Source organism: Petromyzon marinus, unplaced genomic scaffold (genome assembly GCF_048934315.1).
Source record: "Petromyzon marinus isolate PM22_M1 ecotype Great Lakes invasive population unplaced genomic scaffold, UKy_Petmar_22M1.pri1.0 PM_G_Scaffold_11, whole genome shotgun sequence".
In the NCBI taxonomy this organism is placed as follows: Eukaryota; Metazoa; Chordata; class Hyperoartia; order Petromyzontiformes; family Petromyzontidae; genus Petromyzon; species Petromyzon marinus.
The window spans coordinates 2,053,582-2,079,885 of NW_027422662.1; the positions used below are offsets into that span (position 1 = coordinate 2,053,582).

General features: G+C 48.3%; 1 protein-coding gene across 1 annotated transcript in view; it reads right to left on the minus strand.

Moving 5' to 3' along the window:
• Positions 1 to 17,282: 17,282 nt before the first annotated feature.
• Positions 17,283 to 26,304, minus strand: part of LOC142908960 (E3 ubiquitin-protein ligase COP1-like) — a 43,239-nt gene continuing 34,217 nt past the window's right edge. Inside the window, exons 12-18 of the mRNA XM_076059643.1 lie at positions 26,060 to 26,203; positions 25,453 to 25,561; positions 23,786 to 23,867; positions 20,061 to 20,177; positions 18,610 to 18,727; positions 17,851 to 17,975; positions 17,283 to 17,311 (exon numbers count right to left, since the gene is read on the minus strand). Of these exons, the coding sequence (XP_075915758.1) occupies positions 17,283 to 17,311; positions 17,851 to 17,975; positions 18,610 to 18,727; positions 20,061 to 20,177; positions 23,786 to 23,867; positions 25,453 to 25,561; positions 26,060 to 26,203 (724 nt within the window). The remainder of the gene's footprint in view (positions 17,312 to 17,850; positions 17,976 to 18,609; positions 18,728 to 20,060; positions 20,178 to 23,785; positions 23,868 to 25,452; positions 25,562 to 26,059; positions 26,204 to 26,304) is intronic.

The window sequence follows — 26,304 nt, forward strand, 5'->3', positions numbered from 1 at the left end:
CACTCTATAACAGTATTATTAGTGACTCTATAACAGTATTAATAGTGACTCTATAGCAGTATTAATAGTGACTCTATAGCAGTATTAATAGTGACTCTATATCAGTATTAATAGTGACTCTATAACAGTATTAATAGTGACTCTATAGCAGTATTAATAGTGACTCCATAGCAGTATTAATAGTGACTCTATAACAGTATTAATAGTGACTCTATAGCAGTATTAAGTCACTCTATAACAGTATTAATAGTGACTCTATCACAGTATTAATAGTCACTCTATAGCAGTAATAATAGTAACTCTATAACAGTATTAATAGTGACTATAACAGCATTAATAGTGACTCTATAACAGTATTAATAGTGACTCTATAACAGTATTATTAGTGACTATAGCAGTATTAATAGTGACTCTATAACAGTATTAATAGTGACTCTATAGCAGTATTAATAGTGACTCTATAACAGTATTATTAGTGACTATAGCAGTATTAATAGTGACTCTATAACAGTATTAATAGTGACTCTATAGCAGTATTAATAGTGACTCTATAACAGTATTAATAGGGACTCTATAGCAGTATTAATAGTCACTCTATAGCAGTATTAAGTCACTCTATAGCAGTATTAATAGTGACTCTATAACATCATTAATAGCGACTCTATAGCACAAAGTACTCACGTGACACAGTGACGCGATGTGGCCGTGAGGTCGACCGAACGCGCATCACGTGGCAGGGTCCGCCCCCCCCCCCCACGTGACAGGGTCCGCCCCCACGTGGCAGGGTCCGCCCCCACGTGGCAGGGTCCGCCCCCACGTAGCAGGGTCCGCCCCCCCCACGTGACAGGGTCGTGTGCCCATAGGTGGTAGTGGATGTGAAAGACCCAACGCAGAAGATCTCCGGGTTTGATCATCCATGGAGTCACTCGCCCCCCACCATAGTAATGTGGAGTTTCCACCACTGGTTCAGGGCTGTAAACAGCCCCCCCCCCGCCTCGCCCATACCTCCCCCCCCCCCACAAAACCAAGACCCCATTGAACCCCTCCCCCACACTGTCCACTCGCTCCAATTCCCACCTCCCCGTCCTACCAGACCCATCCTCACTACCTCCCTGTGATCCTTCCTAATGACCCCACAATCTTTTCATTAATCAGTCGCGACCCAGTCGCTAGGGTCCACGGTGTCCGCTCGCCACGAGCTACAATTTGCCCGGGGCTTCGATTCTCTCTGCATGCGTCGATGATCCGGCATCATAATTGTTCACCCGGCATAAAACATCCAGCCCGCATCTTTCTATGGCCCTGGTGGCTACTAGTCACGTGCCACCTAATAGGTACCTATTTTATCGACCACTCCCACCGAGGGATGATGATGATAGGCTGAGTCAACACCACCCCCTCTCCAGAGCAGGACTTGAACCTGGCCGGGCTTACGATTTTAATGACGCAGCAGAGTGGCGGCAGTCGACCTGGGCACTGAGTCACTTAGCCAGGAGCTGAACTCACCGTATCCGATACAAAGTGGAGGGGGTGCGGCGGTGGGCGGTGGGGGGTGGGGGGGAAGCCGAACTTGGCCGATCCCATCTCTAAATGTAAATTGTGACCACCGAGACCCATTGTGGGGCAGGGCACTGCCAGCCCCCCCCCCACAACGTCCAGCGGGGTGGTACAGTCCGGGTGGGTCACCAAGCCCCGCCCACGCGCCGCCAGTCGCTCGCTCCGACCGCGCGCGCGGTCGGTAATTGTCGCGGGGCGCTCCACCTGGAGTTGCCACCTGTCCCGGTTTCTCTTCCTGGTAAGTTCGCGTTTGTCGACGTCCGGGGAAGTCTCGAATCCTTTCCCGGGAAATTGAAAGTCCAGGGTCAGCTGTATCAGCAACAATAATAATAATCTCGACTTGAAGTTTTCGTGACTGCAGGGATCCACACTCTTAGTTTCTTTCGGTAAAGTTACGTAGTAGGTATAAGATAAAATGTTGTTTTAATTTAAATTATTTATTACCTACTTGACTTTACCGAGATACCCATAGAGCGGCTCTCTGTTGATTGGTTGATGAACACGATTGTACTGTTCAAAATAAAACCTCAACCAAAATCTTCAAAAATTTAAACTACCGTATTCAACCAACCTTCACTTGATGTACTTGCAGTGTATAATAGTTTAAAACTTACAGGAATTGTAACTATTGATATATTGATAGATTTGAGCCGATTTCATAACTAAACATTAAATGTATCAGAGACCGAATGGTTAAACACTGTGTTTTGATCTTTTTTCCTTTGCATTCATTAACATTAAAAGGCATTAATCTTATAATTTGTTTTATGCAGTGTTTAAATTGGCCATACTATATATACTTCAAAATGTATTTGTACAAAAAAACGCCTTTGCACTGGCTGCTGTGTGCATTTAATCCACGTAAAAACAAATCAGCATTAGCCACTCATAACAGATTTGTAACTCGTACAGCAAGCGTAGTCATTACCTGGACCTTAATGAACCACATTAAACCAATCTATTTCGAGCAATATTAAATCACCGAGGGAGTACTCCCAAAGAAATTAAGATGCCTGGCAATGTCATTATTATTCTTGGTTCTTTCGGTAAAAGTCACGTAGAAGGGAAACACCTGATGATGACTGCTCGTGTTGCAGTCGAAACTTCGTGAGAATTTTATTGTTTTATATTTTTATTATTTTATTGTTTCCCTTCTACGTGCAGGTGACTTTACCGAAAGAACCAAGAATATGAATCCCTGCAGTCACGAAAGCTTTAAATCAAAATGTCATTATTGTTAAGTACTCACCTTTAACCTTTGCGAGTGGCGTGGCATAGCGCTGCCTACGACGCCACTACTGACGCCTGCAGGCCACGGTAGAAACTTGAGAGGGGGACATCTCGGCTAAAAGTCACAGAGGGTGCCAATCGGGAAGGGCGCTCGCAGGTTCCAGAAGGAGGGCGTGGCCGGGGAGGGGCGTGGCCTCGCTGAGAGTCCAGGAGGGGCCCCTGTATGGGACCTCGTGGCTGTTGCTGGGAAGTGGGATGATTGCCCGTCGTGCTACTCACGTCCATCGTCGTCACCATCTCGCCGTCGCCTCCGAGAGAGAGACACAGGGATAGAGAAAGGGACAGACAGAGAGAGAGACACACAGGGATAGAGAAAGAGACAGACAGAGAGAGAGACACAGGGATAGAGAAAGGGACAGACAGAGACACAGAGAGACACAGGGATAGAGAAAGAGACAGACAGAGATAGACACAGAGAGAGACACAGGGATAGAGAAAGAGACAGAGAGAGAGAGACAGGGGTAGAGAAAGGGACAGACAGAGAGAGAGACACAGGGATAGAGAAAGGGACAGACAGAGAGAGAGACACAGAGAGAGACACAGGGATAGAGAAAAGGACAGACAGAGAGAGACACAGAGAGAGACACAGAGATAGAGAAAGAGACATACAGAGAGAGACACAGGGATAGAGAAAGAGACAGACAGAGAGACACAGAGAGAGACACAGGGATAGAGAAAGAGACAGACAGAGAGAGACACAGGGATAGAGAAAGAGACAGACAGAGAGAGACACTGGGATAGAGAAAGAGACAGACAGAGAGAGAGACACAGAGAGAGACACAGGGATAGAGAAAGAGACAGAGAGAGACACAGAGAGAGACACAGGGATAGAGAAAGAGACAGACAGAGAGACACAGAGAGAGAGAGAGAGGCAGACACATAGAGAGACAGAGAGAGACAGAAACAGAGACTCAGCAGGCCAAGTGTTACTAAGTAGACGTCACGAGCTGGCGTGTGTAGTAGTAGTAGTACTGTGTAGTAGTAGTACTGTGTAGTAGTGCTGTGTAGTAGTACTGTGTAGTAATAGTACTGTGTAGTAGTACTGTGTAATAGCACTGTGTAGTAGTACTGTGTAGTAGTAGTACTGTGTAGTAGTAGTACTGTGTAGTAGTACTGTGTAATAGTACTGTGTAGTAGTACTGTGTAGTAGTAGTACTGTGTAGTAGTACTGTGTAATAGTACTGTGTAGTAGTACTGTGTAGTAGTAGTAGTACTGTGTAATAGTACTGTGTAGTAGTACTGTGTAGTAATAGTACTGTGTAGTAGTAGTACTGTGTAGTAGTAGTACTGTGTAGTAGTACTGTGTAGTAGTACTGTGTAGTAATAGTACTGTGTAATAGTACTGTGTAGTAGTACTGTGTAGTAGTACTGTGTAGTAGTAGTACTGTGTAGTAATACTGTGTAGTAGTAGTACTGTGTAGTAGTACTCTGTAGTAATAGTACTGTGTAGTAGTACTGTGTAGTAGTAGTACTGTGTAGTAATCGTACTGTGTAGTAGTAGTACTGTGTTGTAGTACTGTGTAGTAGTAGTACTGTGTAGTAATAGTACTATGTAGTAGTAGTACTGGGTAGTAGCACTGTGTAGTAGTAGTACTGTGTAGTAGTACTGTGTAGTAGTAGTACTGTGTAGTAATAGTACTGTGTAGTAGTAGTACTGTGTAGTAGTAGTACTGTGTAGTAGTGCTGTGTAGTAATAGTACTGTGTAGTAGTAGTACTGTGTAGTACTGTGTAATAGTAGTACTGTGTAGTAGTACTGTGTAGTAGTAGTACTGTGTAGTAGTACTGTGTAGTAGTAGTACTGTGTAGTAGTACTGTGTAGTAGTAGTAGTACTGTGTAGTAGTAGTACTGTGTAGTAGTGATGTGTAGTAGTACTGTGTAGTAGTAGTACTGTGTAATAGTACTGTGTAGTAGTAGTACTGTGTAATAGTACTGTGTAGTAGTAGTACTGTGTAGTAGTACTGTGTAATAGTACTGTGTAGTAGTAGTACTGTGTAGTAGTAGTACTGTGTAGTAGTAGTACTGTGTCCTACTACCACTATAATGTAAAGTCTCCTGTATGAGTTTAAGGGGAGACGCAGCAAAAGTAGCAGCAGGAGATGTTTCATCTCTCTCTTTCGATGTCCCTCTCTCTCTCATCTCTTCCCATCTCACCCCCTCTCTCCCCACGGCTCTCCGTCGCTGAATCAACGCCAAGAAGGCCCCAGCGTGCTCCTCACTCCTCGCTTGGAGCTGTCCCTGGTGTGGACAGTTTATATACACGTAATATACAGTTTATATATACATAATATACAGTTCATATATACATAATATACACTTTATATATACATAATATACAGTTTATGTATACACACAAAAAACAGTTTAGATTACGCATAATCATCATACATCGCCTCACAATAATTTTAATTTCACCACGTAAGGCCCCACACTCACAGAGACCCATGCTTACAAAGACCCACGGAGACTCATACCCACAGAAACCCACACTCATAGAGACCCACTGCTACCCACAGAGACCCATACCCACAGAAACCCACACTCATAGAGACCCACTGCTACCCACAGAGACCCATGCTCACAAATGCCCACACTCATAGAGACCCACTGCTACCCACAGAGGCCCATACCCACAGAAACCCACACTCATAGAGACCCACTGCTACCCACAGAGACCCATACCCACAGAAACCCACACTCATAGAGACCCACTGCTACCCACAGAGACCCATACCCACAGAAACCCACACTCATAGAGACCCACTGCTACCCACAGAGACCCATACCCACAGAAACCCACACTCATAGAGACCCACTGCTACCCACAGAGACCCATACCCACAGAAACCCACACTCATAGAGACCCACTGCTACCCACAGAGACCCATACCCACAGAGACGCACACTCATAGAGACCCACTGCTACCCACAGAGACCCATACCCACAGAAACCCACACTCATAGAGACCCACTGCTACCCACAGAGACCCATACCCACAGAGACCCACACTCATAGAGACCCACTGCGACCCACAGAGACTCATACCCACAGACACCCACACTCATAGAGACCCACTGCTACCCACAGAGACCCATACCCACAGAAACCCACACTCATAGAGACCCACTGCTACCCACAGAGACCCATACCCACAGAAACCCACACTCATAGAGACCCACTGCTACCCACAGAGACCCATACCCACAGAAACCCACACTCATAGAGACCCACTGCTACCCACAGAGACCCATACCCACAGAAACCCACACTCATAGAGACCCACTGCAACCCACAGAGACCCATTCCCACAGAAACCCACACTCATAGAGACCCACTGCTACCCACAGAGACTCATACCCACAGAAACCCACACTCATAGAGACCCACTGCTACCCACAGAGACCCATACCCACAGAAACCCACACTCATAGAGACCCACTGCTACCCAGAGACCCATACCCACAGAAACCCACACTCATAGAGACCCACTGCTACCCACAGAGACCCATACCCACAGAAACCCACACTCATAGAGACCCACTGCTACCCACAGAGACAGATACCCACAGAAACCCACACTCATAGAGACCCACTGCTACCCACAGAGACCCATGCTCACAAATGCCCACACTCATAGAGACCCACTGCTACCCACAGAGACCCATATCCACAGAAACCCACACTCATAGAGACCCACTGCTACCCACAGAGACCCATTCCCACAGAAACCCACACTCATAGAGACCCACTGCTACCCACAGAGACCCATATCCACAGAAACCCACACTCATAGAGACCCACTGCTACCCACAGAGACCCATACCCACAGAAACCCACACTCATAGAGACACACTGCTACCCACAGAGACCCATGCTCACAAATGTCCACACTCATAGAGACCCACTGCTACCCACAGAGACCCATATCCACAGAAACCCACACTCATAGACACCCACTGCTACCTACAGAGACCCATACCCACAGAAACCCACACTCATAGACACCCACTGCTACCCACAGAGACCCATACCCACAGAAACCCACACTCATAAAGACCCACTGCTACCCACAGAGACGCATTCCCACAGAAACCCACACTCATAGAGACCCATTACTACCCACAGAGACCCATATCCACAGAAACCCACACTCATAGAGACCCATTACTACCCACAGAGACCCATACCCACAGAAACCCACACTCATAGAGACCCACTGCTACCCACAGAGACTCATTCCCACAGAAACTCACACTCATAGAGACCAGGGACGTGCGGTCAGGGGAGGCAAGGGAGGCAGAGCCTCACCTGTGATACTCCAATGAAAACAGCTGTTACGAAAAGTAAAAATAAAGAATAATCCAATAAAATAAATATTAAGATTTTTCCACTGATGTGTGTTATGAATGTAATTTCTGTACGATTCCAATCATTTTTAGAGTCAAAATCGCCAAATTTGCGGAGCTCCGCTGCAAATACAGGAAGAGACGAGAGGTGAGACAGCGACGAGCTCAGCCTCCCCTCTGATTGCGCAACCCCTCAGTAACTGGATGGAGCGTGGGCAAAAAGCACGTGCTTGTTACTATCTCAGTATGTCACCAATGTAATGTTTGTAGACCCCTTCATTTCATGTCCTCGCCTTCCATACTCCAGGTAACTTATTTCACGTGTATGTATAAAGATATGTAGGGCCGCTGGTCTCGTCGTGAAACTGCAATGAAAAAGCACCAGGGGAGGCAGCTCTCACATCTGCCTCACTGAGGGGGACGTGTCTAACACGCCCCCTCAGTGAGGCCACGCCCACATCAGTGAGGCCACGCCCCCCTCAGTGTGTGAATCTGGCTCTGACACCAGCCAGTGCCTCCCCCAGCCATTGACCTCACCGCACATCACTGATAGAGACCCACGGAGAGCCACAGAAACCAGCACACTCACAGAGACCTACAGAGACCCACGCAGAGGTGACGGTGTTGGAGGCGATGACGGCCGCGATGGTTGCTGTGACGGCACAGGAGGGGCCGAGCAAGAATCCGACCGGTGACAACCGCCGGCCATGGAGAGGGGCCGAGGTCGAGGAGGAGAAGTCAACCGCGGGAGGATCTCCGACATCTCGGACAGGCTAAGGCAGCTGATTGACGCCGACAGGGGGCAGCAGCGGCCGCCGGACAGGGAGGGCCGGGGGCGGGGGGTCAGCAGCGGGGCCGGAGGCGACAGGGAGTCGAGGAGGGACTCACGGGTGAGGCAGAGGGAGGCGGTGGAGCAGGCGAGGGTTGCGATGGAGCGCGAGGTGTTCTTGAGGGAGCAGTTCTCGCGGCATCGGAGTTCTGTCGAGAGGCGACGGGAGCTACAGGAGCTCGCCAGCCGGGGGCGGAACGTCCACTTCAACCCGACGGAGGAGGCGTGGAGACACGCCGGGGGGGGCACGGCGGGGCGCGGGGGGAGAGGTGGAGGGAGCAGAGTTGGGGGAGGGGGGGTTATAGAGGAGGCGGAGGGAGGAGGGGTGGGTGGAGCGGGGGGAGGGGTGGAGAGAGGGGGAGGAGGAGGGAGGGCGGAGGGAAGGGGTGCAGGGGGGGGCGGGGAGAGGGGTCGGAGGGGGCGTGAGTGGATGGAGCGACTGCGACAGGCAATGACGCTGAGATGGAACCCGTATCATCAGTTTGAGAGGGGGGGGTCAGGAGGGACGAGCAGTGGGTGAGGGAGATAGGGAGGGAAGAGAGGGGTGGGAGGGAGGGGAGGGGTGGAAGGGAGGGAGGGGAGGAGGGAGGGGAGAGAGGGGTGGGAGGGAAGGGGGGAGGGAGGAAGGGGAGGATGGAGGGGGGTGTGTGCGGCCTGCTCCAAGCGTCTCAGCATCGCACCGTGCGGGGGTGGTGGGTGGTGTCAAAATGCCTCCAAGTGTCCCCAGGTCTCCACGTGGAACCCTGGGGAGGTTTCCGTCTTTTTGCGTTCGGGCCTCGGACGTGGAGTTGTTGTAGACATGTTGGGCTGAGTCGGCCCCCAACCAGGGATTGAACTGGTGTCCTTCCTCGTTTGATGGTTATCGTTTGTTTGTGGACGTTAATTATTTTGACATTAGGTTTAAAGTTACCTTTGCCGAATGCCACAATTGACACTGGGCGTGCGTTCATTAAAAGCGGTTCGAAATGTGTGGAGGATCGAACTGAATTACCTTATACAGGCTGTGTTTATCTATAGTGGGTATTACATCTGGGTGAAAGGATCCACCAGGGAAGCCTCTGAAACGTTCCCGAAGGTTCCAAGAGGGGCGTGGCCAGAGGCGGGGCTTAGCCTCCGCGGAGCGAATATAAGCCGGGGGCACAGCAACGTTAGGGGTCGGTGTTGAAGATCGAGAGGAGCTCCCCATCGCTGCTGCTGCCCCGCCATCTCCGCCGGCCACGTGGCGGCGAGACCTCCAGCCGCTCAGCCGCTCCCCAGCGCGCCGTCAGCCGGCGGCGTGTTGGTGAGCGGGGTGAGCGTGGGTGGACATCCGCAGAGAGAGAGAGTGATAGAGGAACAAGTCTGTGCCGAATATTTATTAATAAACAAACTTCAAGTCTTTACCGTGTCGGAGCCAGTCATTACATGATTATAAAAATTATGTGCAGTGCAAGGGGCATGTCCCCGCAGCTGTATGAAATACACTACACTACACACTACTACACTATACACTACACTATACACTACACTATACTACTCTACACTATACACTACACTACACACTAGTGCTGTGCTAGTACACTATACACCACACTATACACTACACACGAGTGCTGTGCTAGTACACTACACTATACACTACACTACACGCTAGTGCTGTGCTAGTACACTACACTATACATTACACTACTCTACACTACACACTAGTGCTGTGCTAGTACACTACACTATACACTACACACTACACTACACACCAGTGCTGTGCTAGTACACTATACACTACACTACACACTAGTGCTGTGCTAGTACACTACACTATACACTACACTATACACTACACTATACTACTCTACACTATACACTACACTACACACTAGTGCTGTGCTAGTACACTATACACCACACTATACACTACACTACACACGAGTGCTGTGCTAGTACACTACACTATACACTACACTACACGCTAGTGCTGTGCTAGTACACTACACTATACATTACACTACTCTACACTACACACTAGTGCTGTGCTAGTACACTACACTATACACTACACACTACACTACACACCAGTGCTGTGCTAGTACACTATACACTACACTACACACTAGTGCTGTGCTAGTACACTACACTATACACTACACTACACACTAGTGCTGTGCTAGTACACTACACTATACACTAAACTACTCTACACTATACTATACACTACACTACACACTAGTGCTGTGCTATTACACTACACTATAAACTACTATACACTACACTACACACTAGTGCTGTGGTAGTACACTACACTATACACTAAACTACTCTACACTACACTATACACTACACTAGTGCTGTGCTAGTACACTACACTATATACTACACTATACACTACACACTAGTGCTGTGCTAGTACACTGCACTATACACTACACTACCCTACACTATACACTATTATACACTACACTACTATACACTACACTATACACTACACTATACACCACACTACACACTCGTGCTGTGCTAGTACACTATACTATACACTACTCTACACTACACATGCTGTGCTAGTACACTACACTATACTCTACACTATACACTACACTATACACTGCACTATACACTACACTACTCTACACTACAGACTAGTGCTGTGCTAGTACACTACACTATACACTACACACTAGTGCTGTTAGTACACTACACTATACACTAAACTATACATTACACTATACACTACACTACACACTAGTGCTGTGCTAGTACACTACACTATACACTACACTACTCTACACTACCCTATACACTACGCTATACACTACACTAGTGCTGTGCTAGTACACTACACTATACACTACACAATACACTACACTACACACTAGTGCTGTGCGAGTACACTACACTATACACTACACTACACACTAGTGCTGTGCTAGTACACTACACTATACACTACACAATACACTACACTGCAAACTAGTGCTGTGCTAGTACAATATACTATACACTGCACTATACACTACACTACACACTAGTGCTGTGCTAGAACACTACACTACACACTAGTGCTATGCTAGTACACTACACTATACACTAAACTACTCTACACTACACTATGCACTACTATACACTACACTATACACTACACTACACACTAGTGCTGTGCTAGTACACTACACTATACACTACACACTAGTGCTGTGCTAGTACACTACACTATACACTACACTATACACTACACACTAGTGCTGTGCTAGTACCATAAACTATACACTACACTACACACTACTATACACTACACTATACACTACACGCTAGTGCTGTGCTAGTACACTACTATATACACTACACTATACACTACTATATACTACACTATACACTACTATATACACTACACTATACACTACACTATACACTACACTATACACTCGTGCTGTGCTAGTGACGAATTGGCACGTTCTGTTTACGTGACAACCCTTACTAGTTGGCTGTGTCGGGTGGTGGCGGGTTTTAACGACACAACATTTATATATTTATGCGATGAAACCCAAAAACTTCTATTATGGATTCACTACGTTATAAGCAACATATTTGCACTCATAAGTCGCTTGCCTACTCGGTGTTTCGTATCGAATCTCATCTCAAACAATCGAAGGGTGCCCCTAAGTGGCAGCTGCCCCTGTGTGGCACAAGGTGGCCCTACACCGGCCTGCACGTGGGCATGAGTCTGTCGGTAAGGAGGCGATCATTGACGCGTCATCTCCCTTGTGGAGATTCTGGATAATGTTACTGGAATTACCACAATTTTGACCGTGACACCAACACGCAATATGACCTGTGCGTTTTGAGTGACACAATACTATGTTTGACATCCGCTGTTAAGCAGACTGCGCATATTGTGGTGAATGTTACTGGGGTGCGCAGGTGTGCCTGTCAGGTTTGAACCTTAAACCTCTGCAACAAATTTGAGAATGCGCTACCATATTCCTGGTTCTTTCGGTAAAGTCACGTAGGTAGAAAACAAAAAATAAACAGAATTAAAGATAGAAATAATAAATTAACATTTTAATAAAATTCGTAACAAGTAAAAATAATAAATTGAAAATAATAAATTGATGAAAAGATGCCATGGGTCGACTGACTGAGATGACTGGCCAATGCACCACCTGTGCCCCCCACTACACACACACAGTGTACACACACACAGTGTACACACACACAGTGTACACACACACAGTGTACACACACACAGTGTACACACACACAGTGTACACACAGTGTACACACACACACAGAGTGGACACACACACAGAGTGTACACACACACAGTGTACACACACAGTGTACACACACACACAGTGTACACACACACAGAGTGGACACACACAGAGTGGACACACACACAGTGTACACACACACAGTGTACACACAGACACAGTGTATACACACACAGTGTACACAGAGTGGACACACACACAGTATACACACACACACAGTGTACACACACAGAGTGTACACACACACAGTGTACACACACACAGACTGTTGGGGCAAGTGCTGTTAGCGAGCACCTAACACAAAGACAAAGATCTCCCGTGTAGCCTTGAACAGAATGTTGGGGCAAGTGCTGTTAGCACCCAACACAAAGACAAAGATCCCCCGTGTAGCCTTGAACAGACTGTGAATAAAAAAATATTTAAAATATCACGAAGTCGTGATTTTTTTATATATCACGAAGTCGTTTCACATATAAGCAAGGACAAAGGATCATGCAACTTAGTCTTGCAGAGGAGAGGGGTGATGTGTTGCTAGGTGCTGACCGACAGCGTCGCTGAAAGTTTCATTCTACATTTACCCTGATATTTTGAGTCGCTTTGCAGAGTCAAGGATTTCGATGAGCGATAAGAGTTGCGAGAAGCTAAGAGCCGCGCGAATACAATTGATGAGTTCTGAGAGTGAGTGAGGAGCTGCGAGCAGAATCGTGCGCCGCCCGGAGAGAAAGACAAAGGCGGTCGGGCGTGGTGCTGGCCACCCACCCCTTCGTGTGCCGTGCCGGTCTTCATTGGTGCTGCTCGCTAACAGCACTTGCCCCTACAGTCTGTTAAGGCTACACGGGGGATCTTTTGTCTTTTGTGTGTGTGACTGCCGCGCGCCAAAGCACTTGCTCGGATGATGTCAAAAACAAACACCCCACTCACCCACCCAACCAGCCGTGTATATATGTGTGTGTATATGTGTGTGTGTATACAGTGAGGAAAAAAGTATTTGATGCCCTGCTGATTTTGTAGGTTTGCCCACTGACAAAGAAATGATCAGTCTATAATTTTAATGGTAGGTTTATTTGAACAGTGAGAGACAGAACCAAGTTCACTTTGTTGCGAGGAGTCTGCTTCAATACGCGCCTCCGAGAAAGCGCACGCGCCCAAAGGCCAACGTGGGCTCCTCCACCAGCACCAGCACCACCACCAAACTATTTGATTTTGAAAACATTGCGAAGTTTGGGAAAGGCGTGTTTAACGCATCTTGAGTCGCGTCGTATTTCAGTGACGGAAGTTATTTTTGACCGATACGGGTCAAGGAATTCTAGATTTGAAGCTTTCGTGACTGCAAGGATCCATACTCTTTGGTTCTATTCGGTAAAGTTACGTAGGTCAAAAAATAAAACAACAAAAATCACGACGTTTCGGCCACAACACCACAAGCAGCCTTCATCAGGTGAAGGGACCTTTAAGCCTCGATTACATTTTCAATTTCAAACAGCGCACGTATTGGTGTGTGTGCGTGCGTGTGTCTAATGTACTTATGCGGACACAGCGCCAATCGTACGGAATGATAGAGTAAAACCAGGAATTACAGTGCACAGCAGTGCCTCCTAACCCGGGGTGCACGGACTCCCTGTTGGGGGGGTTCGTTGGGCAGATTTCTTTTTCAGAAGGCAAAATAGAATCGAAAACACAAATTAAGCCGCGGGCACGTGTAAGTGGCAACTTGTCTCATCAAACTCTACGTATTTGTTAACAATTGTAAATATATATAAAACAAAAAAATTAACGATTGGATTCCTCCCGTGTATAAATAATCATCCTGATGAACGAATCTGATTCTCTTCTTTGGTTATTTCGGTTAAAGTCACCACCACGTAGAATGAGAATAAAATAATAGAATTTATCAAATAAAATAACACAATAAAATTCTCACGACGTTTCGGCCACAACACAAGCGGCCTTCATCAGGTGAGCGTGGCTATGTTCACTCCAGCGCTATCCTCCAGACAGTCTCGTCCCTTCACCTGATGAAGGCCGCTTGTGTTGTGGCCGAAACGTCGTGAGAATTTAATTGTGTTATTTTATTTTATTATTTTATTCTCATTCTACGTGGTGGTGACTTTACCGAAAGAACCAAAGAACCACGGCGGGGTTGTGCGTCGTACGGTACCGCGGGTCGGTCCCCGCGCAAAGTGCCGTTGCAGCGGGCGGCCCCTCACACAAGCTCCAGCACCTGAGGACAAAGAGAGTGAGGTTGGTGGTGAAAGACGGCGATGACGACGATGATGACGATGATGATGGGTACAAGCAACGGACAAGCGAAGCGCGACTGGCGAGCGCCTATTGAGACCGCCACACCGTGGCGGTGGTGGCGATGTGGCCCCGGGGTACACCCCTGGCCTGCTTTTGTCTTCCCCAGTGCCGATGTTTTACACACCGCAGCAGTCAGTGATTTCAGCTCGGGCGAGCTCAAGGGGAGGTTCCTTGAATCGGTTCAATATCACTCGTCCCCGATGTTGGCCGTGGCCGGAAATCGAACCGGGGCTCCTGCGGTTATTCAGAGCACAGCTACACCACCGCTACCCAAGTAACCACACTTACACACACAAGAAAATCCCACCCTTTAGTTATTGTAGCAGCAAGTGTTAACAAGCACCTATTAAATTTTGATTTAAAGCTTTCGTGACTGCAGTAATTCATATTCTTAGCTCTTTCGGTAAAGTCACGTTGAAGGTGACTTTACCGAAAGAGCTAAGAATAAGCACCGATTAAAGCCAACAAGACAAAAAATCAAAGGCAGATATGACCACTACGAAGATCGGAATGATTTCGTCTCCCCGATGCTGGTGTTCACGCACCACACGACATACTTATTTAAGGCGTAGCTTGACCTAGAAGGATGCCCGCTAACGTTTGATACATCGACTCGTCTGTGACGTGAGCCGTGGCAGGGAAGTGAACCTCTCTCAATGGGCTCACAGCACAATGCACACATCACCGCACCAACATTCCCCCACCATACACACACACACCTGGACGAGCGATCGCAATTGAGCAAACAAAAATAAAATCAGCGGGTCACTGCACATCTCATCATCAGCAACAGGCAATGAACAAAGTTCCCCACGAAGGTTATACCGAGTAACGATTCTACCACGCCAACACAACCAATCTTACAGATAGTGCATGGCGCATCGCCTTCCCTTCAAAAAAGCAATTGCAGTCAGTGCCACGGTACCCTTACCTTGATGGTTCCTTGATTGTTGGCTGCTACAAGTACATTGGAGTCCTGCAAGGGCGAGAATCACTTTAAGCAAAGCGATAGCAACGTCACGAATTCGAACTTTTCCACACTGATCCTGCCACACGACAGCGATGCAAACCAACGGTATACCTTTTTTATTTTCCGTACGAATAACGTTTAAAGGTGAAGGTGCAGTTTCGCAATTGCTAGCACGCGTGTGCACGTTTAACTTATTTCGCTCCGCACGTAGCCAGCCGTGCCACTGCTGACAAGGGGCCGCAACTAGCAATGTGCGGGCAGTCCCCTCTAGAGGATGCAATATTTGGGCCTACTCCTCCACACTGGCCAGATGTCTTTCGAAGAGCTGGGAACACCGACACACTTTCCCCCACCACGCCCACCGTGCCGATCGTACATCGACCGCAGCGCAGCCATTCGCGCCGTCGTGTGCGTGGACAGAGGAGGCGGTGGTTGAAATTCCAGATAGCTGCTGCCACGTCATTTCAAGCTGTCACGCCGGGAGATCCAACGTAACCGGTGAGCCGCTCATTTACAGCGCAGAGCAGCAGCAGCGGCAGCAGTAGCAACGTAAACCACCGTTGAATCTTAACCCCACGGGGACAGACGCGTCGGGCACCGAAATCGCGCCGGGAAGCAAGCCAACAATACGCAGCGGGCAGCATGGAGACTCGCAACACCAGCAGGTGGCTCAACGCCGCCCTTGGCACATTAAACGTTCAATGACGCGAGAAGTCTTCTGTCCACCCCGGACCCCCGCTACCACCACCCGCTCCGTCCTCCTCGGCGGGACCGAGATTCGCCTCCTAAATATTCCCCGACTGTTGAGGTGAGCGTCGTCCTTTGAAGCTTTCGTGACTGCAAGGATTCATCTTCTTTGGTTCTTTCGGTTAAAGTCACCACCACGTACAATGAGAATAAAATAATAAAATAAAATAACACAATAAAATTCTCACGACGTTTCGGCCACAACACAAGTGGCCTTATTCATATTCTTGTGTTGTGGCCGAAACGTCGTGATTTTTGTTGTTTTATTTTTTACCTACGTGGTGACTTTACCGAATAGAACCAAAGAGTGTGGATGCCGTTGTGCACGCGCCCGGGACAACACCGGGTTGCTTGAGGAATCTGAATATAGGAAGCCGTGAGGGTTCCACGCTTGCTCTTAAAAAAAGGCCCTCTTTGGTCGAGTGGATTTTGTGGGCGAGTAACCTTCGGCGAGTGGATTCCGCACCTTCAATTAGCACGGTTGGCCACGTACGGTACAAAAGAAGCTCAGCGTGCATACGTACGTACGTCTTGCGGGGGCGGGTGACCCCCGGTGGGGCCGAGGGGAATTTTGCGGCTGAGTAACTCCGAGGGAGCGAGCGAATCAGACGGGCGAGCATCCGCGTGTGAGGGAGCGAGCGAGTGAGCAAGCGTGAAGGGCGGCGGGCGACCGGCCCGGGCCCGCGGGCCAGGCTGCAGGGCGTGCGCTCACCCCGTCCGGCAGCAGCCGCCAGCACACGGCGCTCACAAACTCTCTCCCGTCCCCTTCACTCTCCTTCCCCAGCGCGCCCTTCGCCACGTCGAACTTGAACGTGAGCGACACCTCGGAGAGGCCCTTGTAGTAGACGTACAGCGAGTTGTCCTCACTCCCTGCGTACGGAGAGGGCGGAGAGAGAGAGAGAGCGGAGCGACCGGCGGCACGGTCAGAAGGGGGGGGGGGGGGGGGGGACACGTGAGAGACCGGCGAAGCATCACCGGTTCAAAAACGAGCGATGCCATCATCCACCCCGCCGCCGCCGCCGCCCGCCTCCACCACGCGCACGCCACGCGCAACCGACGAGACGCGAGCCAAACGCGTGTCCCGGGAAATCATCCGCGCGCATCAATTAGCCGACGCTTTCCAGCAGGCGGCCGTTCGTCATCGCAAGCGTTCAAATTGGCAATTTTGTGGGCGATTTTTTTTAAAATTCGGTACATTTCGACCGCGCGCAAAGTGACCCAACCGCTGCTTTCCCCGACGATGACTCCAACACGCGAAGCGGACCACGGGAAACGCCGCCGTTGACACGACGGCCCCCCCCCCTAGGGGGGTCGCCCCCCTGGAGGGGGGCCCTCGCCCGGCTTCAAAGGCGACAAACCCCACGGCGAGCGCCACCACCGCTCGGCCCAAAAACAAAACAAAAAATAAAGACAGAGGTAAATCGGGGGATTGTCACGATTGAAACATGATCGCGCGCGCGTGTGTGTGTGTGTATCTGTGCACGCGATAAGCAGGGGGTGTGGGGGGGGCAGGCAAGGGTTGGGTGGGTGGGGGGGTGAGGGTCAGCGTGCGGAGGCTGCGCTCACCGCAAGCGACATAGTCCCCGTTGGTGGCCAGCCCCCCAAAGGTCCTTTCGTTGACGTGGCCTCTGAAGGAGCGCGTGCAGCGGGGCTTGTTCACGCTCCACAGCTTCAGCTGGCCGTCTATCGAGCTGCCCCCGAACGAAACAACGTGAGCGAATGAGGCCCTCGATTTTGTAAGCGGACGCGGGCACCGGCGATTAAACAGGGCCAGTCTCGCAAGGGCGCACGCAGCAGCAGCAAAAGGCACGGCACAAGCTCAATTCGACGGCCTTTCGCGGTTTCTTGACTCCGCAGGTAAATACATTTTGAGAAAAGAAAATTCTTAGCGAACCATTTTAGATTTTTTCTTTCACAGAAATAAATAACTTTTTATATGCTTAGCTCTTTCTGTAAAGTCACGTTGAAGGTAAACAATAAAATAATAAAATATATATAAAACAATAAAAACTCTCACGACGTTTCGACCATAACACAAACGGTCATCATCAGGTGTGTTATGGTGTTATGGTCGAAACGTCGTGAGAATTTTTATTGTTTTATATATATTTTATTATTTTATTGTTTCCCTTCAACGTGGTGACTTTGCCGAAAGAGCTAAGAATATGAATTGCTGCAGTCACGAAAGCTCTAAATAAAAAAATTACTTTTTATTCAAGCACAACTTTCATAACTGGCGAGCCGCGCGTGATTGGGTGGGCATTCCGAGTTGATCTGGCCCCCTGCCACTTTAAACGGCCGCGCCTTTCAATGGGCGCTACTCACGCAGAGACGATCTCCTCGCCGCTCACGAACTTGGCGTACGAGACGGCTCTCCGGTGGCCCTTGAACACCGTGACGGGCAGCTCGGTGTTGCGCAGGTCGTAATAGTGGACGCAGTGGTCTGCCGAGCACAATCGGAAGGGGTCACTTCACGCTCGCGCGAGTCCTGTGCCCCCCGCCTCTCCCCGCGCCTTTCAAAGACGGCGGACGAATCGCCCGGCTCAGATTAAGCTGGCCCAATCAACCGTGCGGTGGAAAAATCACACCCAACGAGGGTTCTTGTGAAACGTTAGCCGGAAAGGAAGTGGAATAATGCCCCCAAAAGGAGGTCCATTACCGTCATTTGCTTATCATTCTCACAGTCTTAGTTCTTTATTCACAAAGTCTTATTTTTCGCCAATTAAATGTAAGGGAGGGTATAAAAGCTTACTACGCCCGCGGCAATGTCACGGAGGGTAGCGAGGACAGCTCGGCACTCTTCAGTGAGTAACGCGTTAATAGCCTGTCCACAGGAGAATACGAACAAAAAATAATGCTTCCACCGATGATTCACAATGCCCACCTTGTTGTAAAACACAACCGCCGCCGCCGCCGCTGCTACGTTCCCCATTTAATTGAAGCGTGTAGCCGTGCACATCGAGATCTGTCTGCATAACCTCTACGGCGATGATTTTTTAACCGCAGCGAGTACTCGTCACACAACGATTCACCGCCATTCCTCGTCCCCGCCGCAACAATTCAACGAACAGAGACTATTCGGGACAACGATTTGATTTAAAAATGTTTTCCCTTCTTTCTTTTTTGCATCGTCTATCTCGTATGTTCCGTCTTGTTCCACGTCGTTAAATCAATTAGCCCAATGGTTCGAGAGGACCCAGCGTGCATGGATTGTAAATAGATTCTTAACACGCGTGCATTTTTGCGCAGAGATCTTCCAACGGTTGCTGTTGGGGGGGCGACACTGAGCAACACCAGGCACAGAAACGCCACGGCCCGCAAGCCGTACCCCCACACCGTAACCCCACACCGTACCCACCAATATACCTGCACACCGTACCCCCACACCGTAACCCCACACCGTACCCACCAATATACCCCCACACCGTACCCCCACACCGTAACCCCACACCGTACCCACCAATATACCCCCACACCGTACCCCCACACCGTACCCCCACACTGTAACCCCACACCGTACCCACCAATATACCCCCACACCGTACCCCCACACCGTACCCACCAATATACCCCCACACCGTACCCCCACACCGTACCCCCACACTGTAACCCCACACCGTACCCACCAATATACCCCCACACCGTACCCCCACACCGTAACCCCCCACCGTACCCCCACCGTACCCGCCGCTCGCCAAATCCCCTCTCCCCCCAAAACGAGCGCACGATCATCAGGCGAGCGAGGTAAAACGCACGGTGCGGACTCGAGCGCCCACCTGCGCAAGCCAACGCTAGGTGGTAGCGTGACGTGGGGCTGAACTTGACGCAGCAGACGTTGGTGTTCGCTTCGATGCACGCGACGGAAGCGTCCATGTGCGTGGACCACAGCTTGACTGGGCGGGGGGCGGGGGGGGATGGGTTTAGGTTAAGGGATGGAGGTACAGTTGTCCCTCACTATAACGCAGTTCACCTTGCGTGGCCTCGCTGTTTCGCGGATTTTTGTTTAGTGTAATTTTGCACGCTTTCTTTTCCTGCGTACAGTATGAACGCGCATTGTGTTCTGCGTCCTGATTAGCTAAGGGAGTACAGAATGCGTTCGGCTAGCCAGATTCACAAAAATGTTTTGGGCTTGAAAACAGGTTTTGATCTTTGGTTTCATTTACTAATATTGCACTTATTTTTTTAAATCTGCGAAAGTTTGAACTTTGAGAGTGTTTAAATAAGAGAGAAATGTGAGAAAATGCTAATGCCTGTCTGAGAAAAGTGTATAAAAGTGTGTGGTTAGGGGTTTCGCGGCCTTAAAACATGTATAACAATTGTAAAAAATAAAGCTGATTACTTCGCGGATTTCGTCTATTGCGGGTTATTTTTACGAGGGACCACTGTATAAGGAACAGACGGGGGTCACGTGCTGCTGCTGCTGAAGCAAAAAGGAATTGAGCGGGAAAGGGAGCGGCACACGTCATGCAAAAAACGACCGCGGGGTTGACGACGGAGGAGCGTGAAAGGAGCGGAGGAAGGCAGCGGAAGGAAGAGACGGCGCCGGCGAGATGGAGATGAGGAGGAGCAGCTGAGAGAGAGCGGCAATGGAGCCCTTCGTCGCTGAGCAGGAAGTTACGGGCCGGCAGCGACGAAGCACCGAGGGGTGGCGGGGAAGTTGGCGCGGAGTGCGACTGACGGGACGCAAATCGAATTGCGAGACCCTGGGGAAAGTGGGGGGGTCAATTTAGGGGCATGACATTTCACACTCCTATCGCCGCCACCACCACCACCACAACCACGACATAAAACGCAGTTTGCCAGGAAGAAAAGAGAGGCTGAGGCAAGAGATAAGAAGCTTCCAGATGCCCGCAACTCTCTCCGGCTCAATTATCGTCCAGGTTTGCGGAATTTAAAAGCTAAGCAGCCTAGCCATAGGGGGTAGGGAAGGAACCCCAAAACTGTGGAACCGACTTCAAAAGGAACGAGTCCGCCCGAACAGCTGGAAACCAAAGTGAGAAAAATAATCAATTTTAAAGAGCCCTTGGGCCCAGAAGGAACGCTGGTCATCCCTGGTGCCTCTGTGGATGTGTAAGCTTTGACTTTAACATAGCTGTTTCAGTGACCAGTCACAAGCTAATCCCTCAGTTATTTCGAAGCTAAATTCTCCTGTTTGATTTGTACTAGGTGCCTCTGTGGATGTGTAAGCTTTGACTTTAACACAGCTATTTATATGACCAGTCACAAGCTAATCACTCAGCTATTTCAATGCTAAATTCTCCTCTTTGATTTGTACTAGGTGCCTCTGTGGATGTGTAAGCTTTGACTTTAAAATAGCTATTTCTATGACCAGTCACAAAGCCAATCACTCAGCTATTTCAATGCTAAATTCTCCTGTTTGATTTGTACGAGGTGCCTCTGTGGATGTGTAGGCTTTGACTTTAACATAGCTATTTCTATGACCAGTCACAAAGCTAATCACTCAGCTGTTCCAATGCTAAATTCTCCTGTTTGATTTGTACTAGGTGCCTCTGTGGATGTGTAAGCTTTGACTTTAACATAGCTATTTCTATGACCAGTCACAAGCTAATCACTCAGCTATTTCAATGCTAAATTCTCCTGTTTGATTTGTACTAGGTGCCTCTGTGGATGTGTAAGCTTTGACTTTAACATAGCTATTTCTATTACCAGTCACAAGCTAATCGCTCAGCTATTTCAATGCTAAATTCTCCTGTTTGATTTGTACTAGGTGCCTCTGTGCATGTGTAAGCTTTGACTTTAACATAGCTATTTCTATGACCAGTCACAAGCTAATCACTCAGCTATTTCAATGATAAATTCTCCTGTTTGATTTGTAGTAGGTGCCTCTGTGGATGTGTAAGCTTTGACTTTAACATAGCTATTTCTATGACCAGTCACAAGCTAATCCCTCAGTTATTTCAATGCTACATTCTCCTGTTTGATTTGTACTAGGTGCCTCTGTGGATGTGTAAGCTTTGACTTTAACATAGCTATTTCTATGACCAGTCACAAGCTAATCACTCAGCTATTTCAATGCTAAATTCTCCTGTTTGATATGTACTAGGTGCCTCTGTGGATGTGTAAACTTTGACTTTAACATAGCTATTTCTATGACCAGTCACAAGCTAATCACTCAGCTATTTCAATGCTAAATTCTCCTGTTTGAGTTGTACTAGGTGCCTCTGTGGATGTGTAGGCTTTGACTTTAACATAGCTATTTCTATGACCAGTCACAAGCTAATCACTCAGCTATTCCAATGCTAAATTCTCCTGTTTGATATGTACTAGGTGCCTCTGTGGATGTGTAAGCTTTGACTTTAACATAGCTATTTCTATGACCAGTCACAAGCTAATCACTCAGCTATTTCAATGCTAAATTCTCCTGTTTGATTTGTACTAGGTGCCTCTGTGGATGTGTAGGCTTTGACTTTAACATAGCTATTTCTATGACCAGTCACAAGCTAATCACTCAGCTATTCCAATGCTAAATTCTCCTGTTTGATATGTACTAGGTGCCTCTGTGGATGTGTAAGCTTTGACTTTAACATAGCTATTTCTATGACCAGTCACAAGCTAATCACTCAGCTATTTCAATGCTAAATTCTCCTGTTTGATTTGTACTAGGTGCCTCTGTGGATGTGTAGGCTTTGACTTTAACATAGCTATTTCTATGACCAGTCACAAAGCTAATCACTCAGCTATTCCAATGCTAAATTCTCCTGTTTGATATGTACTAGGTGCCTCTGTGGATGTGTAAGCTTTGACTTTAACATAGCTATTTCTATGACCAGTCACAAGCTAATCACTCAGCTATTTCAATGCTAAATTCTCCTGTTTGATTTGTACTAGGTGCCTCTGTGGATGTGTAGGCTTTGACTTTAACATAGCTATTTCTATGACCAGTCACAAAGCTAATCACTCAGCTATTCCAATGCTAAATTCTCCTGTTTGATATGTACTAGGTGCCTCTGTGGATGTGTAAGCTTTGACTTTAACATAGCTATTTCTATGACCAGTCACAAGCTAATCACTCAGCTATTTCAATGCTAAATTCTCCTGTTTGATTTGTACTAGGTGCCTCTGTGGATGTGTAGGCTTTGACTTTGACATAGCTATTTCAATGACCAGTCACAAAGCTAATCACTCAGCTATTTCAATGCTAAATTCTCCTGTTTGATATGTAAACCCCTTTGTCAAGGTGCCTCAATTCTCTGAACCAGCTTAAAAAGACGCTACGAATCTTAACAGCGTTCATTGCAGCTCTGTCGTCCCGACAGGCCTGTTCCTTTCACCTGAAGAAGGCCGCTTGTGTTGTGGCCGAAACGTTGTGAGATATTTTATTGTGTTATTTTACTTAATTAATTTATTATTTTATTCTCATTCTACGTGGTGACTTTACCGAAAGAACCAAAAAAGATTCATCCTTGCAGTACGAAAGCTTCAATCGAAAATTAAATCCCTGATGATGTCACGCCGACAGAGTGCGGCCTTGCCATTTTACCTTTGGTGTCATCGGATCCAGACGCTAGGATCTCGGGGTCCATCAGGTTGAAGTCCACGCTCCAACATCGCTGCTCGTGTTCCTAAGGGAGCGGACATTCCGAAAGAATACAATTTCACCATGCGATCATCGCACTGCTGAGCACATCAACACCGCATGTGGACAAAGACAAAGTTTCCGCCCCGCCCACCCCCCCCCACCCTTCCAAAGGCACACAGACTGTTGGGACAAGCGCCATGTGAGAGCATCTACGAAGGCCGGAACGGTGCACGAGGGCGTGGTGTGGCTAGCAGCACGCGCAGCCACCTTTGTCTCTCTGGTACTCATGTTTAAACTCATTAAAAGCTGACCCAGAACCGGTTCAGATGTATCACCGATGATGGCCAGAGCTGGGGAATCGAACTCAGGTCATTAATCCATTCATCCAAACCTTCCAATTGATATCCCCTGCTTTATCTTTTCTGGGCATTCAAGTTTCCTTCCACATGCTCAGCACTCCTTAAAAAGATAATGAAAATATCTCAATGCAGAAGTGAGGTTTTTTCCTGGATAACAAATAACGGTATGACTATTACTAATACCATAAACATTACAAACTGCGAGACTTGAAACAAACTCTGTGCAAAGTGAACCAGTGGCAAGGGCACTGACCGATAGATTACCTTCCCGGAACATTGAAATTAATGACAAATTCAACCGAGAAGATGGTTTCAAATTAAGCAACCATTGGAAAGATGTTCTAAATTGAACCAAACATTAAACTAATTTTCAAGCTACAGTATATTTTTCAAGTAGTGGTACCCCAAACTTTCGCAGCTCTTAAATTCCCTTTTCACACCATCAATAGGTAAACTCCCCCTCCACCCCCCTCCCGCGCCAACCGGCATGTTCACCCGCACGTACACCACCTCTATGCTAAGTCGGCCTATCAAATACTAATTTTTTATGCTAATTCCTTTGTCAAGGCGCCTTGTTTCCTCGCACACAGCTTAAAGGTCGCGGTCTGAGCATGGCTGTGTTTCACTCCAGCACTGTCCTCGAGACAGCCCGGTCCCTTCACCTGATGAAGGCCGCTTGTGTTGTTCGCCGAAACGTCGTGATTTTTGTCGTTTTATTTTTTTACCTACGTGGTGACTTTACCGAATAGAACCAAAGAGTATGTTTGTCTTGGGTGTCTCGCAAAAGGCATCGCACGATTTTTTTTAATTTCCCCACCAATATTTTTTTTTCGTGGAAATGTTTCTTCTTATCATGATGGCATCACGTCACGAGGCAAGGCGTCCAATCACATCCGTCCCAGAGCAATGACGCAACCCTACGTGTTCAGCAACGGCCCAGGGAAGCGGATGTTACAGAGCCACCTCTGGGATCCCTTAAAGGTGACCTCTAATCCACACAAAGAGAAAAGGGGCAACACTTCCCTATCCCGCTCTGCTATCGAGAGAGTAATGTTCGACGCGCGGCGAGCCAAACCGACGTTGACTTCTTAAGGGCTGGAATTTAGCAAAAATTAGTTTCAGGACCGACTTTAACGTGACTGCTTTTTTTTGTGCGTACAGTCACTGGTGACCAGGCTGAGACTATCAACGGGTGGTTAAAACCTGGATTTCAACCGCCCAGGATCTCGGCGACACCAGAACAATGCTTAAGAGAACGACGCTCCACACCTGGAAAACCTTTGTCCTCTGTCCCGTGAAGCCATCCCAGAGGATCACGCTGCCCTCGTAGTCACTGCTGGCCAGGATGCCCTTGTGGTACTTGCTCCAGCTGATGCAGCTGCAGCAGCACCGGGCAGGGAAGCAATGTTTGATAATAAAAAATATATAAGGAAATAAATTAATAATAAAGTTTATTTTTTCACAAATGTACATCGGTTGATACAGCTGCTCTTGCCAGTCCTCCCCCACGCCGGTCAATGCGGGTTGACGGGGCGCCTTTTTGCCAGGACCGTTTCAGAAGCAGTTTAATCTGCATACAAGCACACCCCTCCGGGGTAAGGCCGTGTGCGCTTAGGTGCCCTGAGACATTAGCGGAAGGCACCTTACGTATAAATGTAAACTATTATAACATCCGAAGCAGTATGCTTGCAATGGAAAGGTTGCCTCCACTCTCCCCCCTCACCACTGCGTTACGTCGGCACGCTTTGCTCATACGAGGACTACCCTGGTGACGACGACGACCGTGAGCAGGGAGTAGTGGCCCCTGCGGACCGGTGCAAAGGCGTAGGCAGCGTGGGTGGACTTGGCAGTGGATTGCGGAGTGGTGGAAGCGCACCTGATCTTGGAGTCGCAGGTCATCTCGATCACGGGGTAGTGAATGTCCACCGCATCTCGGATCAGCGTGCCGTACTCAAACACCTTGATCTTCTTGGTCACTCCGGCGACGGCGAAGTAATCGCAGTCCCGATCGAAGTCGATGCTGTCGAATTAAAAGGCATCGTCATTATTATTATTAATACTTAAACAGTTATGGGGTAAAAAAAATCGTGCACGCACGCGGATTATGCAACGCCAACCGAA